Source organism: Sander lucioperca, chromosome 7 (assembly GCF_008315115.2).
Source record: "Sander lucioperca isolate FBNREF2018 chromosome 7, SLUC_FBN_1.2, whole genome shotgun sequence".
NCBI lineage: Eukaryota > Metazoa > Chordata > Actinopteri > Perciformes > Percidae > Sander > Sander lucioperca.
Genome location: NC_050179.1, coordinates 37,682,683 through 37,699,432, shown reverse-complemented (window position 1 = coordinate 37,699,432; position 16,750 = coordinate 37,682,683). Strand labels below are relative to the sequence as shown.

The window sequence follows — 16,750 nt, the reverse complement described above, 5'->3', positions numbered from 1 at the left end:
CAATTGAAGCTATATTTTAACTCTTTTTCAGGCTGCTAATTAAAGCTATATTTTAACTCTTTTTCAGGCTGCTCTTAAAACAGTACCCTCTGTTTAGACAGACTCATTTCACCTCAGGTTGATAGTACACCACCCCCAGACTGGGTACTGGGGACTTGGACTAATATTGGACCTATTTGATGTAAGATTTTAAAATTAAAGGCTTTGAAAATGTCCAATTAATAAAACCAGCCAGTGAAGAATGTTGAAGATACTGGACAGTAAGTGAAAACAATGATCTAAATGTCTTTCTGGTCTGAATTTATTTCGTTCTGTCCCCATTTTCTTTAACTTGATGAATGTCAATGTCAGTGGTGGATACACAACTTTGGTCTGGAGTGAAATATCTCAACAAATATTGGACGGATTGTCATAAAGTAGAGACGTTCATGTTCCCCAGAGGATCAAACTCTCTGACTTTGGTGATCCCCTGACTTTTCCTTTAGTGCCACCATCAGGGGAAAAGTTGGTACAGACATTCATGGTCCCCAGACAAATAATTATAATGACTTTGGACATCCCCTGACTTTTCCTCTAGTGCCCTCATGTGGTTGTATGTGAAATGTCACAAAATTTAAAAAATTTCAATTTGTCCAATACTTTGGTTGCGTATACCAAAGATGTAATATAATTGGATGCCGGTCCCGAAGATGGCGCCCAGTGAAATGCTCACCCAGCGAAAAGGCCAAAAAGGTTTTCTGGCTTCCAGGTCTGCTCTCTGTGTAGAATCAGCGTGTAGTATAGATTTGGGACAAGCCAATTGTACTCCCTGAACATCAGTATGTAAGGAATGTCATTTTAATCATGTTAGCTTGCTGATGTTAGCATTTAGCTCAAAGCAGCACTGTTGGCTACAGCCTCTCAGAGCCAATAGCAGTGGATTTTTGTTATTAGGTATCACAATATGTCAAGAATTCATGGACAGAATGTTGTACATAATGGGGCAAATAGGCTATGAACTCTGTTTCTGTACAATTATTAGTATTTCAAGTTTACTGACTTTATTCAGGGAATGCATACTCATGCTCCAATCATAAACAAGTAAAGGGAAAGGTTTTTGCCTGTGATCTTTCTTTGACTGCACAAGATTTGTTGTGGGTAACTTGCTTTCCCCATGCTGTGGAAATGAGGCTGAGATGCTAAGCCCATATACACTGCATGTCCAATCATCTGAAGCCTGTTGTATGATCCGTGTGTCATCTGTCACCTGACACAAGTCATCTGTAAGGTCAGGGTTTGTAGAGTTTAAAAGGCATATCATACATTAACTGCAGTAAGTTCCGTTGAGAGCCCGATGACCTGGATCTCACATGTGCCAGAACAGTTCAGAGTTTGTTTAATGCTTGTCACCGAGATTTCCAGCTTAACAGATTCAAGAAGCCTTATGTCCACAGCAGTAAATCACATGATGAAACCTGAAAGAAAGGCTTTTCTTAAAAAACTGTACTTGCTTTTTCTACCATCCCTTGTTGTCACTGTGTTCTCTCTCTACCCACCAGCCCTATTCCCACCTGCGAGCAGAATAAAGCGATGGGTAGCAAGTGCTGTGAACCCTTTCTTCCACAACTCTTTCAAAGATCTTTTATTTGAAGTGAGACGAACATATCCATAAATAAGTGTCTGAAGTGTTTAACCAGCAAATAAACCTCAATAATGAACACTGATAATTTCTTCTTACTCTTCTTGTCATCTGCCAGATCCTGCTGGATGGAATACACTTTGAGAATGGTGGAGAGTTTTCAGTGCAAGATGCTGAGCTGGCTTCTCTCTGCAAGACAAAAAACCTGAAAGCCATCTGTGAGGAGATCATTCCTAGGAAGCTGACAGACGCATTGAGGCTCATCTCTGGCCTTTCAAATCACATTGGTCACCTGCATCAGGACGATTTTGAGCACACCATCCTGACCTTGGTATACACCGCTCAGGAGATGGCCAATTCCACGACTGAACACCAACGAGACACACGGACAGGGTCTTTTGTTAGTTTGTACAAAGCCACCAAGCAGGATCTGACAGGGACAAACTGAACGGATACCAGTGTTGCAATGCAATGGCTCCATGATGGAGTTTAATATGCACGTAAGAAAAAAACATCCATTGAGATCAGAGGGCAGTCCTGGCTTGTGCATTGAGGAAACACTGCATCTTGTATGCTGGCAGGGTAAAAGGAGCCTGAGAGAGAAATCCTGTCAGAAACTGTTGCCACAAATAGGTAAAGTGCATAGACTGATAATGACACAATTATTAAATATGGTATACATGAAACCATACCTTGGATTTATATGCTGAATAAGGCATTACATTCACATTACGTGGTTGTGATTGCATTCTAAGACTGATAAGACGGTAGAAATCTAATAAAACATCAAGCAAACTAAATTAATCATTGTTTATGCGCAACATTGTTATGCTCTGTGAATACAAATTACTGTACAGAAAAAATGTTTTCAAGAATATATAGCTATATATACAGTATATACTGTATTATATATATAGTCAGCTTTTTATCAATAATAATTTACAAAAAATCAACTAAATATAAATTCAGGTATCTAAGCACCCCCCTAAAGAAAGTCCATACGTTAACCAATCTTATGCAAGGTGCTTTTTGCAAATTTCACTCAAAAAGGTCACGTGGAATACTTTGCACCATGTTGTTACAGTACTATGTCTTTAACAAAGGACAGGAGATCCAAAACTGAGCTGCCTCTGATGGTTTTTGGGGAAAAAAATCCCCAAAATGGCATGCTGAAGTGAGTTCACAACTCACATTGCAACTCCAATAATGATATGTGAAGGCTCTGGATGTCCAAGTGGCTGCTTAGGCTCCAGGGCATTAGTATCTGCTGTGCATCCATCCAGGGAGCTGGACTCACCAGGAGGGCAGAAAGGTATGTACCGCAGCCAGGAGGAAGAAGACAAGTACGAGCTGATGCCAAAGGGAAGGTTGTAGACTTCTCCGCTCTCCAGCGTGTTGCTGCAGTCATCCTCGTGAGCCTTGTTCCACGCCAGGATGCCTCGTTCATGCTTTGATCCTGTTGGACACATGTTAAATGCGTTAAACCATTCTATTACGATCTACTGAAGACTCTATAGTATATTGACTCTTCACTTGACATTTGTGCTGGATCTTTATGTATTGTTTTACAATGTTATTTTCAATCAATCAATCAATCAAAATGTATTTATATAGCACTTTACAGCAACCAGCAGGTATCCAAAGTGCATTACATCAGTAATCAACTATAAAACAGCATATACAATAAAAAGAATGAAACATATAACATAGTAAAATCAGAAAAGGTTACAAAGAAACAGGAGAGTGAAATTGTCACACCACTACTACGTATTAAAACGCAGTCTAAACAAATTTTAGAGTTTGGACCTAAAAAGAGCTACATCTGTAATAGTGCGAAAATCAGGGGGTAACTTGTTCCAGAGTCTCGGGGCAGCAACTGCAAAAGCCTGGTCACCCCACTGTTTATACCTTGACCTTGGGACTTCTAAAACCAGCTGATTTGAAGACCGCAATGACCGATTGTGCTCACGCAAAGTTAAAATTTCGGACAAATACTCCGGGGCCAGGCCATTTAAGGCCTTGAAAACAAACAATAAGATCTTAAAATATATTCTAAAACACACAGGGAGCCAATGTAGGGTGTAGAGAACAGCGGTGCTGTGTGCGCGTCTAGATGTATTTGTTAAAAAGCGAGCAGCAGCATTTTGAAGAAGTTGAAGGCGTGAGATGGAGGTCTGATTCAGACCAACATAAAGAGCATTACAGTAATCCAACCTTGAACTAATAAAGGCATGAATAGCCTTTTCTAGATCGTGCCTGTTGAGGAAAGGCTTTAGCCAGGAGACGAAGCTGGAAAAAGCTCATTCTAACAACATTACTGATCTGCTTGTCAAATTTCATGCTGCAATCAAAAGTAATCCCCAAATTTTTGACAGCTGACCTAGTGTATGATGCCAGTGCTCCCAAACTCAAAGTTGGACCATTTTCCGTGCCTGAAGTACTGAAAATAATACACTCAGTTTTATCTATGTTCAAATTAAGAAAGTTTTGTGAAAGCCACAACTTAATATCATTAATACAACTAAGCAGGGAGTTTAGTGCGACTTTGCTTTCATAGGCAAATAAATTTGCAAATCATCTGCATAACAATGAAATGACAGGTTGTGCTTGCCTTTAATAGCTTCTAAAGGTAACATATATAAAGAAAACAGAATGGGGCCAAGAATGGAACCCTGCGGTACCCCACAAGAGAGAGGAGCACCTGACGAGGAGAGGTCACCAATCATGACAGAAAAGCTCCTATTTTGCTGTTCATATGATGATAATGGTGAGTTGATCTAGATGAGGATTTAGATTACTTAAACAATCTAAACATAATTAACTATTAATGTAATTAAATGGAGAAAATACCTGGAATTGTGTTGTCTAGTATGAAGCCAAAGAAACCTCCTACAAACATACTGGTTGTCAGAAGTACTTGCAGCACCTGGTCAACTTCAGCAACACCTGAACTCAACACATAAAATAGTTAAAATAATCATGTAAAAGTAAGATGTTTTTCCTGAAAAATACAAATTTTATAGTGATATTTTATTCATTCACCTGTAGAAATAGCTGTGGGGTTCTTAAAAATCCAGTTAGGAATGACCAGACCAGAAAACATGGAGAAGCCAAAAATGAAGATGTTTCGAGAAGAATTCATATCTGCATACTGAAAATGTGAGAGCAAACAAACATAGGAGAAAATGTGTAAAAGTGCAATTTTCATGCAATATTTTATTTATTTGACAGGGACAATGCACAGCTCCTTAGCAGTACCAGAGTTAGCTAAAGCTAATTTCCATCTGTAGTCCCTCGAATATACTGTATATAGGTCAATTAAAAAAAAAATTAGCCAAAATGGTTAAAAGTATGTACCTGCAGATTAGAAACTCCTGCTGCAGAGATGACACCAAACATAACCATGAACATCCCTCCCACCACGGGTGATGGGATAGTGGTGAATATGGCGCCCACTTTACCAAACACACCCATGGCAACCATCAAGACTCCGCTGGCTACTATCACCATGCGACTGCCAACCTGCAGAAAGAAAAATACAGAAGAAGAAAAGGTTCCTCTTTAAGTTTTAAAGTTGCTTATCCACATATCTGTCCGTTTGAGTAAATAACTTCCAGATAAACTTCTTCTTAGCGTACACATAGAAGCTCATCTCACCTTTGTTATACCGAGGGCTCCAACATTCTCGCTGTACGAAGTGGTACCATTTCCTGTACCCCAGGCTCCCGCCAACAGACAGCCCAGTCCCTCGATGCCAATACCCCTGTTGATAGCATGTTTAGGGGGAGGTGGAGCCCCAGACAGCCTGGCACAAGCGTGGTAGTCCCCTACAGATTCTATCATGGAGGAAATCACACCAGCCAAGATGCCAACCACTCCCGCCAGGCTCACAGTCGGCATCCCCCACTGACCTAAGTTTGGATTCAAACAAAAGAAAACAGAGAATGACACAGTGTGTACAGTATAGCATGCAATGCCATTTTTCCTAATAACTTTTTTAATACAAAAAAGTCAATTCAGGTGATAGTTTGGCAGCCTCTTACCTGGGTACGGAAAATTGAACCAAGGAGCTTGGCTCACAACATCTCCCTTTAGATCAGTGCGGGCCAGGTAGCCATACCGGTCTGGTTCAGCAGGAAGAACATTGGAGACTGTCAAAATGTAGCAGATGAGCCAAGACAGAATGATTCCAAGCAGAACCTGTAGAAAGAAAGAAAGAACCACATAGAAAAAAATTTCTAAAGAAATGCATCATTGTTTTCATATCCCTCAATCAACTTGTTTGAAACATACTGGGAGAATCTGAAAGACGTAGACACGGGAGGTGTGCAGCTTTTTCTCTTTGCTGTACGTAGGAAAGGGCACAGGTATGTGACGGAGGTACTGGGAGAATAGGATGATCAGTGCTGTGGTCCTGGGTGAAACAGGGACAAAGACATTAATTCACAATATAAAATCCACAGTGTTACTGTAAGTAGTAGGACTGCGGTACTTTGCAGCTAAGTCTAGTTCTGAGGAACATAAAGCAAAGTAGAGCAACTAAGCAAGCAACTTTTAATAGGCTTCGCTGCGCTGCCAAGAGATTAAGATTTTACACAGATTTCAGTCTATAATTATTAATTAAAAACTTTGCTGTGTCCCAACAGGGGGGAAAGCAGATTTAACATAACCTATAAGAGGTTTGTTTGACAGAAACACATTAAACTTGCATGAACTCCATTTTTACAGAGATGTCCATTTAGCAAAACCTAATTACATGCAACATACGTAATCAGTGGTCTTAAATTTAAAAAATAATAATAGAAAGGCAGACTTGAAATAGAAAGTTTTAGCTTTCTTTTACTCTGTAGCAGAAAAATACCAAACACTAATAAGACACTGTTTGGGAATTGTACCCACATGCTAGAGATGCCCCAGTGGTTGCCAGCACTGGTACCAGCTGAGTCAAACAGGGACAGTCCAATGAGAGCGATGGTGGGAGCGATGGTGAGAGGTCCAATGAAGCGCATGAAGAGGCCGATGAGGCCGGAGAAACCAACAAACACCTGGAAGAGTGAGCCCACCATAATGGACCCCTGCAGCTGAAGACAGACAAGTAAGAGGGCATCAAAAGGTGGCACCACTCTTATTACAAAGGTATTAGTCTCGCTTTGCCAGACCTTCCTCCACAGCACTGCGGAGGAAGGTCTGACTAGTCCACACAGCATTCCAGGATGGTAGAAAAATGTGCTCTGGTTTATTGGCATTTCTTTAAAACAATCACAATCGCCTTGGGCGGTGCTAAGCACCGGAAAAAGCTGCGGTGACGCAGCAAAATAGCCTCGGGAAGGAACTTGTGGTTACACTTTACTTGAAGGTATCTACATAAGAGTGACATGACACTGTCATGAACGTGTCATAAACATTATAAACAACGCTTCTTTTAGTAAATGTCATTACATTTTTGTCATGACAAGTTATGGTTAGGGTTAGGGTTCATGTGTCATGACTGTGTCATGTCACTCTTATGTAGATACCTTCAAGTAAAGTGTTACCGAACTTGTTTTGGTGGGACTTGTGTACATTTAAAAGTTGTTTTAGTCGTGCAACAGAAACCTCAGATTGGACAGATAGTCTAGCTAGCTGTCTGGATTTACCCTGCAGAGATCTGAGGAGCAGTTAACCATAGTCCTCACAAATCCACCGGATATCCAACGGATATCTGGACTATAAATAAAATTGAATTGAATTGAATTGAATTGACTAAATGAGTGAAACCCAGCGGAATTTCCGTCGGCAACGGAGCAATCCCGGAAGTTCACCGTCAAGGATATAGACTTCAAAGGTATTAACCAGGGATGAGCATGATAGTTATGACCATTTTAACATTTCTGTTAAAAATTTTTTTTTCAGATTTTCTGATTCTGACACATGCATATTACACCTTGGTTTAAATAGCTGTTCATGCCAGTGGTACTGTCAGGCTGCTGCATGGCCTTTCTCTAAATGAAGACCACATTTCCTATAACATCCTGATGGTTCCCATTGTTGCTACTGGTGATTGGTTGTCTGCTGAGGAGGACATGTCTTATTTGAGACACGCCATCTTATTTGCATTGTAGAGGAAGTGAAGAGTGTCTATCTAATTTACTTACATTGATAGATTGCACTTGTTTTTATTAACAGATGCTTCCCAGCTGTTGGTTTTTTGGTAAAAATATATTTGTGTTTAATTTTAAAGTAGTGATAATCAGCTTTTTGGTCCAATTGAGGATAGAACTCAACAACAAACTGAAAGTCATACAAATGTTTGACATGTTATTATGGCCTTATAGGTTGATATGGCTTACATGTTAGCAAACAGCTGCCTATACCAGGCTGGGCTGTGAAGCCAATTTGACATAATGGAAAAACCATGAAATAAGAGCTTGATGGTGTTTTTTGCCTCCAACGGCGCCTTCCAGGCAGCTAACCCTGACCTTAACCCTAAACATAACCATTGCCACGCTGCCTGGGAGGAGACGTTGGGGGCAAAAAACACCAAAGACTGAAATAAGAACTTCCGTTTCTTATCTTGTGATACCATCGGCCCCAAAAAGACAGACCTTTTCAATGGAATTCCATTGCTAGGCAACAGCCTGGCCTCTTGTTAACTTCCTGTCATTTGATGCCATTCACATACACTGCAACAGGAAATCAATGTGGGTCCATTTAGAATGTTTATGTTTACATCTGTGAAAAGGTCTATAGACTCTGAAAGAGACGTCTGCAAATCAACAGATGATTTATTTTGAGGTCAATCAACTTTCTAGTGCGAATACTTAAATATACCTCATTTAAATCATGATGTCCTAAAAGTTGTAAATTGACTAATAGCCAGAGTTATTTTCCTTACTCCGTTCATGTAAAGGAAACCGAGACCGAGCAGTTGGGAGGCGGTGTTAACAAGAGCGCTAACACTAAAGCAAAAGTTGCGGGCCATTTACCAAAACAATGAGCTGAAAGATATAAAAAACTCTCTGTAAATGATGAGGGGAACAACAGATTTGGGTAATCATTTTCTGTTTGTCACTTTCAGTGACACCTTTCACATTATTTCACACAGTCATTAGAGTGGTTGGTTAAATAAAAATTGATTAGTGCAGCTTTAAGTTGTCTTTGGTTAAGAGGTGTTTGGTGTGTGCTCTTACAGTATGTCACTTTCTGCAACTGTCTATGAGCTAGGTTTTCTTCCACTACTAGCGTGCCAAAAAGATGACAGAGCGTTTCCATGATTGTCTGGTTTTAGAGAGAGAGATCAACACAAAATAAAGAAGGAAGGAAAAAGGAGATTGTGGTTCAGCTTTGATGGATGACATTTTACCTCATACAGAGTAGTGGTAGCAATGGGAATCTTTATGTCTGATTTTTTACACTTGCACATTGCACGTGAACAAAATACCATTTACAGAAAATAATCTTGTTTCAGCTGTCAACTAAAGTTCATTGAGTAACGCTGTAAGTCGTGACTACAAAGATCAGATGGTTTACTTACTGCTCTCATTCGACTCTGCCACACCTCTATGAAGTCTGTGGAGGAGGTGTTGACTAGGCTGGCATTTTGGGTCCAAGATGGACATGTCCACTCTGGCATGGACAGCATTGCCATGGAAGGTGCCAGCAATGTGAATGTACCACCTTGGAGAATGGGCAGTCTGGAAATGTCAAAGAGACATCAGGAGAGAAGGGAGTCAAACAGATGTGATGCAAGAATAGGTGCACTTCTAGACCGGTCCTACATCATCAGATATCATCATGTCAGATGTTGTGCAAGATAGCTTTGGTTTTAATGGGTAAATTAACAATTTTAGTACGTAAAAAAAGCAATAAAAAGGTTACATTTGCCCCCTCCAGGGGCTCTATCTGTATCTACGGTATGTGGTTCATTCACTGACATATGATACAATGGTTGATTTAAATCATGTGAAGATGGCCAGAGTGACATTCTAATTACACTGACTGCTACCAGAGGTTAACTGAGTTAAAGCCATCTGCCATGCAAAAATCCTCCTGATGCTGCTCACTTCACTGTCAACACTTCACATAGACCGTAGCAGACACAGAATTGTTTACAACAATTTCACAACAGTCTCTCAGAATAGGTAAGTCAGAATAGTCTGAAGTACTTTTTTGGAAAACATTAATAAAACCCATGGGGATACTCAAGAAACATAGCTAACAAATGTCTTTTAATGGGAATGGGTATTTGGAGAGAGAGAGAGAGACAAGAAAGCATCAGTGGTGCTAAGCGTGGGGGGAATGTGGATTTAGCGAGAGCTAGATTCCACACATAATAAGATGGAAATTCCTTCCCTAATCCTACTGTGACACCAATATTCAGCCACTCTGCACAAACATAGTGCACGTTCAGAGTAACAAAAAATGGTGGAAGTTTGTAGTTCTCTAAAACAAAATCAGCCATTATGTCATTTCAAGTCTTCTGTGTGTATGTCTATGCATGCAACGGATACCTCACATTGAGTAGCTTTAACACTATGTGAGAGGAGTGCTGTTCGTCTTGATCTAGTTTTTCTTTTGACTACTCAGTTCTGGCGTCTGCAGCAACAGAGAAGAAGTTGTACTCTACTGCATCATATTTGTACTATACTGTACTGTATGTATTTATTGCTTAAATAGAAATACTGGGGCAAGACCACCACATACAATTACAGTAGGAAACATTTATGTAATTTATTATATTACCCAGTTTTCTTATCACAGCTAAAACTACCTCGACATTGGAAAGCATCTTAATGTAAAAGCTCTACGATAATCCCTTAAATAGAAGCTGTGCCTACTACAGTAGAATATTCTATTGTTCATGGTTAAGGCTGCACATTCACTTTGGCAGACCTCACAGTAAAAAGAGGTTAAGAAGGAAAGAGAGCTCATTCTGATCTGCTTGTTTGATCAGAAGAAGGGGCATAGCTAATTCCACTTTAATGCAATACTGCTGTACTGCTGGATTTCTGTGTTAAAGCACGAACCAACACAGCTCTGAACTAATCGGTCTTATCCAGAGATTAGATTATATTGTCTACAACCATCTCTAATTAACATCCCACAAACATCTTCTTGCTCAGGAACTACCTTTCCTTTACTTTCTTACCTAATGCCGAAAGTAACTTGCAACAGAGTGCATATGCCAGAGACGAAGAAGATGGTGCTGATGAGGTGGCTTTGTGTGAGGCCATCAAACTGCAGACACAACCCCGAAGACAAGATTAACGGGATGGCGATGATACCTCCAAATGCAGTCAAACAGTGCTGAGAGAGCAAACACGGGGGAAAAGATATCAAGAGATATTTTATGTTTGATGTATGGTACATAAGGGGAAATTAACAAGATATAAACTGATATTTACGTGTTTGTAGCACACCGATCATTACTGTATAAATGCACTACCTATAAAGACTGTAGAGTCTGTAAAGTAATGGTAGATAGTGTAAAATAGAAAAGGAAATTGTTTATATGGGCAAATACACACAATACTTAGTCATGTCCCAGATCACAGATGCAACGTTAAATAAACTCACTGACTTTCACTGACACTTTTCACAATCAGTGAAATGTATGTAAATAAAAGCTAATCAACCGTGAAGGAAACGTCAAATGGAAGCTCTCGTGACACGGTGTTCATGTTTGCATTGTTACATAACATTAGCAGCTCTTCTACAGGCTGTTAGTCAGGAAATGACTGAAGACTGATGGTCAAACATGGCTTACACAAACCCCCCCTTGCTGACGTACCTGGATGCCTAGGACGATGCACAGGTACCAGGGAGGTACATCTGTCACACAGTACGCTAGCTTGTTGTTTTCTCCCTCCATTTCATCTCCATTTTTTGTGTCAGGTAGATCACAAAAGCGCCCTTCAAGCTTCAATTAATCCGACAGAGAGAGAGACAGACACAGGTCCATGAAAGATACATAAGATCTTTGTTTTGCATTGTTTATTTATTTATGTGTTTATTTAAAAGGGACAATGCACATCTATTGACATTTTTTTGTTTACACTCAAAATGTAAATGTGCCAGAGTTAGCAAAAAAAGCTAATTTTCATTTGTAGTCCCTTGGCAGGTCAACACATCATCATATTACATTAATAAAAAAAGAATGCAAAAAAGATAGAAAGCAAATTAAAAAAAGAAGAGAAAAGAGAGAGGGACAAAAAAAATAAACTCAAAAATAAGTACAATACAAAGAAGGGCAGTACCTAGGATGAGGTAAACCAATTATTGATGATTGCAGTTTTGATTGTTATTAATCCACCTCTTGGGTGGGATTTAAAATGATAGAAAGCTGGTGCTTTCTCTGAGTTGCGGCAAACTCATTTTGGAAAATGGATTAGATCTCAACTACAACAATGGAATGCTTAAACAACTCGTTCAACTAGCACAACTTTGGGACACTCATAGACTTTCCTATCTTGACATCCTAGTCAGGAAATAAATGCTTGATAGCTAATGACTTACTAGAAATTGATTTTCTTTTATCACATCCAAGGTATTATAAGGTAGATTGAAAATAAAAAGCCACAGTCAGATGAGTAACACATTTTCACAGTTTCTTGTCAAAGGTTAAAAGCAAGAATTCTTTCCCTAATCAGTTATACTGTAGATACAAAAAATACTGCTATATTTATTTAACAAAAGTACCATCACTTTTGGATATAGTTCAGATTTGGACTAAAACCTTTTTCTCTAGCTAAACAGCTTGCCACTTATCTTTTCAATAATGTGATTTTAAACATGGAGTAGCAAGAATGTAAACAAGTGCATTCATGTTTTCATGACGCTAATTTGCTAGCTATTCTAAGTGGTGTCAATTATTAACTGACCAAAACATCTAGTTTCTACTGTGGTACTAAAAGACACAATGCATCTATTATGTAACCAGTTCAGTTAGAGGAGAGATAAATCACCAATGCAATCCGGATGTTTTCACAATCACACAATTTAAAAAAGAAATCACTGGATTTTCATATATTCATGTAGCATTACAAGTATCCTGAATTTCACAAGGACGTTTAAAGTATGTACTCTTTTCAAAACACCACCTTGTAGAAAATAAATTTAAAGTTATACTTACTCCAAATGTATAGGTGTCAAGACTATGACTGTCCTTTTCTGGAGTCATGTCAGCTTCAGCCTATAGGCTCAGGTTGTGGTCTTCTGAGCCCAAAGCAGAACAGAAAAGTGAAAAAAACACTGAGAGGGGAGGGAACACATCAAGAGAGGATGGGAGTGTCTGATAGAAAAGGGAGAGAGCTGGGCGTATGGGTAGGGTGGGCAGTTGGGTAGGAAGGAGTAGAGGTCAGACATGAGACTGCTGCGCTTGTTTGAAATGAGTCCCACCAGCAGCTCATGTGAGCCCAATTACAACAGTAACAGCAGCTGACCAACCAGCAAGGCAGGAAAGAGATTCACATTCAGACAGGGAATACACTGAACATTTTTTTCTCTGTCTCTCTCAAACACACTCTCTTTGCTATTTTTTAGTATCATCACAAGAGCCCTTTCAGAAGCCTTCAGGCCTCTTTAGCTGAGGGAGCAGATCCTTCAAGGCAATACTTACTGTTTGCTCTGGCCTGTTGTTTAACACACAGTCAAGTCAAATCTCTGTAGTCAGACGTAGATATTTGAAATCAAGTCTTCAGGGCATAGTCTTGTCCTTTCCGACCTACTTTCCTTCTAATTCTAACACCAAATATTTGTTTTGGGAGGGCAAACCTTACTATCACATGCTACAAAGCTAATATTAATGATGGGTAAAGGTTCTGTAAATGTTAACTTCATTTACTAATTTACCGTAAAGTTCTTTCCCCTAAAATTAAATTAGATTAAATTATATTATTAGTCTAAATTAAGAGTTTGATAGCAGCCCACATCTACTTAATTAAGGAGTTTGTAATAGCAGCAGAGTGAGCTCAGATTCAGTGGCAGGAGGGGGGCGTGGCAGTACCTCAGTCCGTAGGAAGTTGGGGGATCGCTGGTTCAAGTCCCAGTACGGACCGAAGTACGGAGTGTGGACTGGTAGCTGGAGAGATGCCAGTTCACCTCCTGGGCACTGTCAAGGTGCTCTTGAGCAAGGTACCGAACTCCCCTCAACCGCTCAGTGCGCCTCAGCAGTCACAGCCCACTCACTCTGACAACTCTCCATTAGTGCATGTAAAGGACCTGAGCATGTGTGTGTATTCCATGCCTGTGTGTAGTGTGTACATTGTAATTTACCCATTGGGAATCAATAAAGAGTATAAATTATTATAAATTATTCTCACACTATTTGCATCCGGCTGTATTTGTACATCCTCTGTCACAGTATTGTTGTCTGCATGTTGTTTCAGAGTCAAGATCCAGGCCACAGACAGGCAGATGCATGACACCAGGAGGAAGAAAAAGCTTGCATGAAGTTATCAAGCTCATCAAAGGAAGACCTCAGCAGCTTAATATCAGACGCAGTCACATCCTTCAGCTGCCTCTTCTAATGCCTATCTCACATAATATCTGCACACTACCAACTGCAACGTCTGCAGTGTACTAGTTGATTTTGTTGTAATACTTTCATACATTAAAAGTGCATACACTTATCATTATGGATCATTGTTGTAATGATACACATTTCATGAATCGTGTTGAGTTCTGTCATCTGTTGGTAGGCTAGTTCGTAAAAATGTTACAACCTAAAAAGTTACAGGATCACTGCTGTACAACTTTTGTTTGTTTTTATTACTGCACCTACTTTCCTTAATAGGAGAATTTGTATTAGAAAATAAAAGAACATGCAAAATGTTATCAAAATAATTTTTTGCAGCAAATCGTGCCATGTAAACCTATTAAGACCGATGAGATTTAATTTGCATTTTGTAAAATACATTTCTAAAACAAGACTAGAGTCTACTTCCATGATGGCAGCTCTGTGAAGCTAAGCTAAATGCAAACGTCGGCATGTTAACTTGCTCACAATGTCAGTGCTAACGTGCTGTCAATGCTAAAATGCCAATGTTAAGCAGGTCTAATGTTTACCATGTGTACCATCTTATTTTATTATATTAGCATGCTAACATTTGCTAATTAGCACTTAAAACAAAGTGCAGCTGAGGCTGATGGAAATTTAGGTTTAGTCATAAACCAGAGTAGCCTACTGGCAACATTAGAATTTAGACCTGATGGTGGTGCTTGATGAAAAGATAAATGTGAAATGTTATATGGCGATCTATATAATCGTACATTTCACTCATCACCAGAGTCTGTACACTGTTTCATGGTAACACAGCTAATAGTAATCAAGATACCAGCGAACAGCCAACCCATTGCAATCCCTGGAGCAATGCTGCTAGCACAGCTAATATTCTGACAGAAAACTAGTAAAGAACCAGCAGAGAACTGCATAGCCTACAGTAGGAAACAGAAACTGATAATTATCTGTAACATTAGGTTATATACAGCCTGTGCAGAATTCCAAAAGCTGTTACAGAATACTTTAAGAAAGCTTTCGTTTTCACTGTTATGGGCTGTTCAAAAATAAGGAACGGCAGCATGAAAAAATGCACCAAATAGGTGAAGGAAATTGAGCTCACATGCAAAGCACAGAGAGAAGCAGCGCCAGGGCATCATGAGGTCTCCTGCCCTGTGTGCATGTGACTGCATGCTGTATAAGGATCTATCACGTCAGATAGGAAAGGCCTTCGATTGGTGGTAGTATTCTTTTAAATCCCTCTATGAGGGCTGAGTTAAGCCAGACTCATATTATGCATGTGTGTGAGTAATGTTGTTGTTGTTGAACTGGGAGTAATAAGTAGCTAAGCCATTGTTGTCATCTGCTCATTAAAGCGTGTTTATAACAGCTCTTACTACCCTAAAATAAATCATCTGTGTGAGTGTGTCCATTCACTATATAGCCAATTTAGTGAAGAAAGAAGGAACGGAAGATTTGGGTCAAGCTGTAACGTAGAGGCACATGATCACATTAAGCCACAGATATAGTGTACTTTTTAAACGTGTCTGAGAGACTTTTTCATAATCAAACTGGGAGATGGGGCAGCGTGAAATCAATCGCTGAGTGGAAAGGGGATGTTTTACAGAAAAATGCGTTACACGTGTTGAAGATTCTTTTGTACCTTAAAATAATGTTTCCAAAATCGTTTCAGTGGTTCATCAACTCGTAATAGGGTGAACGGCATTTCTGCATTCGCTTTGCGGCCCTCTATCGGCTACAACCGCACTATGCAAGTTTGCCAGATCAGGTAGTGGATCTGTAGTTCGAATGAGACGGTAATGGACAATTCCGCTTCCAACCTGAAGGGGGACCGAAGAGGAAAAGTGCTTTGGTGTTGCTTTAAAAGTTCAAATGTAAAGTTCAAAGTGAACTTCTCACACCCTCATTGTTAAATGATACATTGCTTGCTTTGGATTAGACAATATAAGATTCTGCTATGGTATTACTGAGAAAATCATCTTGGGTCTACGTAAACAAAGATTTTTATAAGGTGACCGTGCTTCTCTCCCTCATATCCCCCTGAGACGAGAGATCTCTGTATTGAGGGTCTGGAAAAAAGCCTCAGATGACGCAAAAATCGTCGTTTTCCGTCATCGGAGGCATTTTTGCCCAGAGGCAATGGACTACAGCCAGTAGTAGGAGCTACTTCCGCATGTTTTCAACCCGCCCATAGGGGGTTGGACTGTCGTCTTTCTCCGAGTATTGCCGAAGCAAAACGAGCATCAGCCATCTTGAATCTTCGCTAACAGGGAGCTCCGTCTTTTCAGCAGAAAACTTTTACAACAATTATGTGCATTCAAACTACCGCACATGTGTGCCATACATTGTTACAGATCGGAGAATATGCAGGACACTTTATTACAGACGGAATACTCGACTACGCGAGTTTCGCCCGCCTGCTATGGAGACCAGCGGTGTTTGCTCGATGCCTCTGGCCGGTAAAGGGACATCATCAGCGCGTAACAAATGCTGGTGGAAAGCTAACGCTAGCCGGCCACCTGTGTCATCCATCCTGCTTGCAAGTGTCCGCTCATTAGACAACAAACTGGACTACATCCAACTTCAACGAAACTCCCAACACGAGTTCAGAGACTGCTGTGTTTTTGTTGTTGTGG

The 16,750-nt window shown here is 39.9% G+C and overlaps 2 protein-coding genes across 3 annotated transcripts; one reads left to right on the top strand and one right to left on the bottom strand.

The window, feature by feature from the left end:
- The first annotated feature begins 241 nt into the window (after window positions 1-241).
- On the top strand, window positions 242-2,079 carry LOC116040185 (protein FAM180A-like). The gene is made up of 3 exons (XM_031285452.2): window positions 242-260; window positions 1,539-1,630; window positions 1,737-2,079. Exons 1-3 carry the CDS (start codon window positions 242-244, stop codon window positions 2,064-2,066), a joined length of 441 nt encoding a protein of 146 aa, XP_031141312.2. The 3' UTR covers window positions 2,067-2,079.
- Window positions 2,080-15,234, bottom strand: zgc:110789 (Xan_ur_permease domain-containing protein). Of its 2 annotated transcripts, XM_036003546.1 has the most exons (13): window positions 15,217-15,234; window positions 12,729-12,808; window positions 11,388-11,516; window positions 10,746-10,903; window positions 9,132-9,291; window positions 6,518-6,699; window positions 5,912-6,032; window positions 5,662-5,818; window positions 5,276-5,529; window positions 4,976-5,140; window positions 4,661-4,769; window positions 4,469-4,564; window positions 2,806-3,074 (listed from the first exon to the last, which is right to left on the bottom strand). In XM_036003546.1, exons 2-13 carry the CDS (start codon window positions 12,774-12,776, stop codon window positions 2,806-2,808), a joined length of 1,848 nt encoding a protein of 615 aa, XP_035859439.1. In that variant the 5' UTR covers window positions 12,777-12,808; window positions 15,217-15,234. The 2 variants fall into 2 exon arrangements, with proteins under 2 accessions (XP_031141410.1, XP_035859439.1); XM_031285550.2 differs by lacking the exon at window positions 15,217-15,234 and having other exon boundaries at window positions 2,080-3,074; window positions 12,729-13,016.
- Between the last annotated feature and the right edge of the window lie 1,516 nt (window positions 15,235-16,750).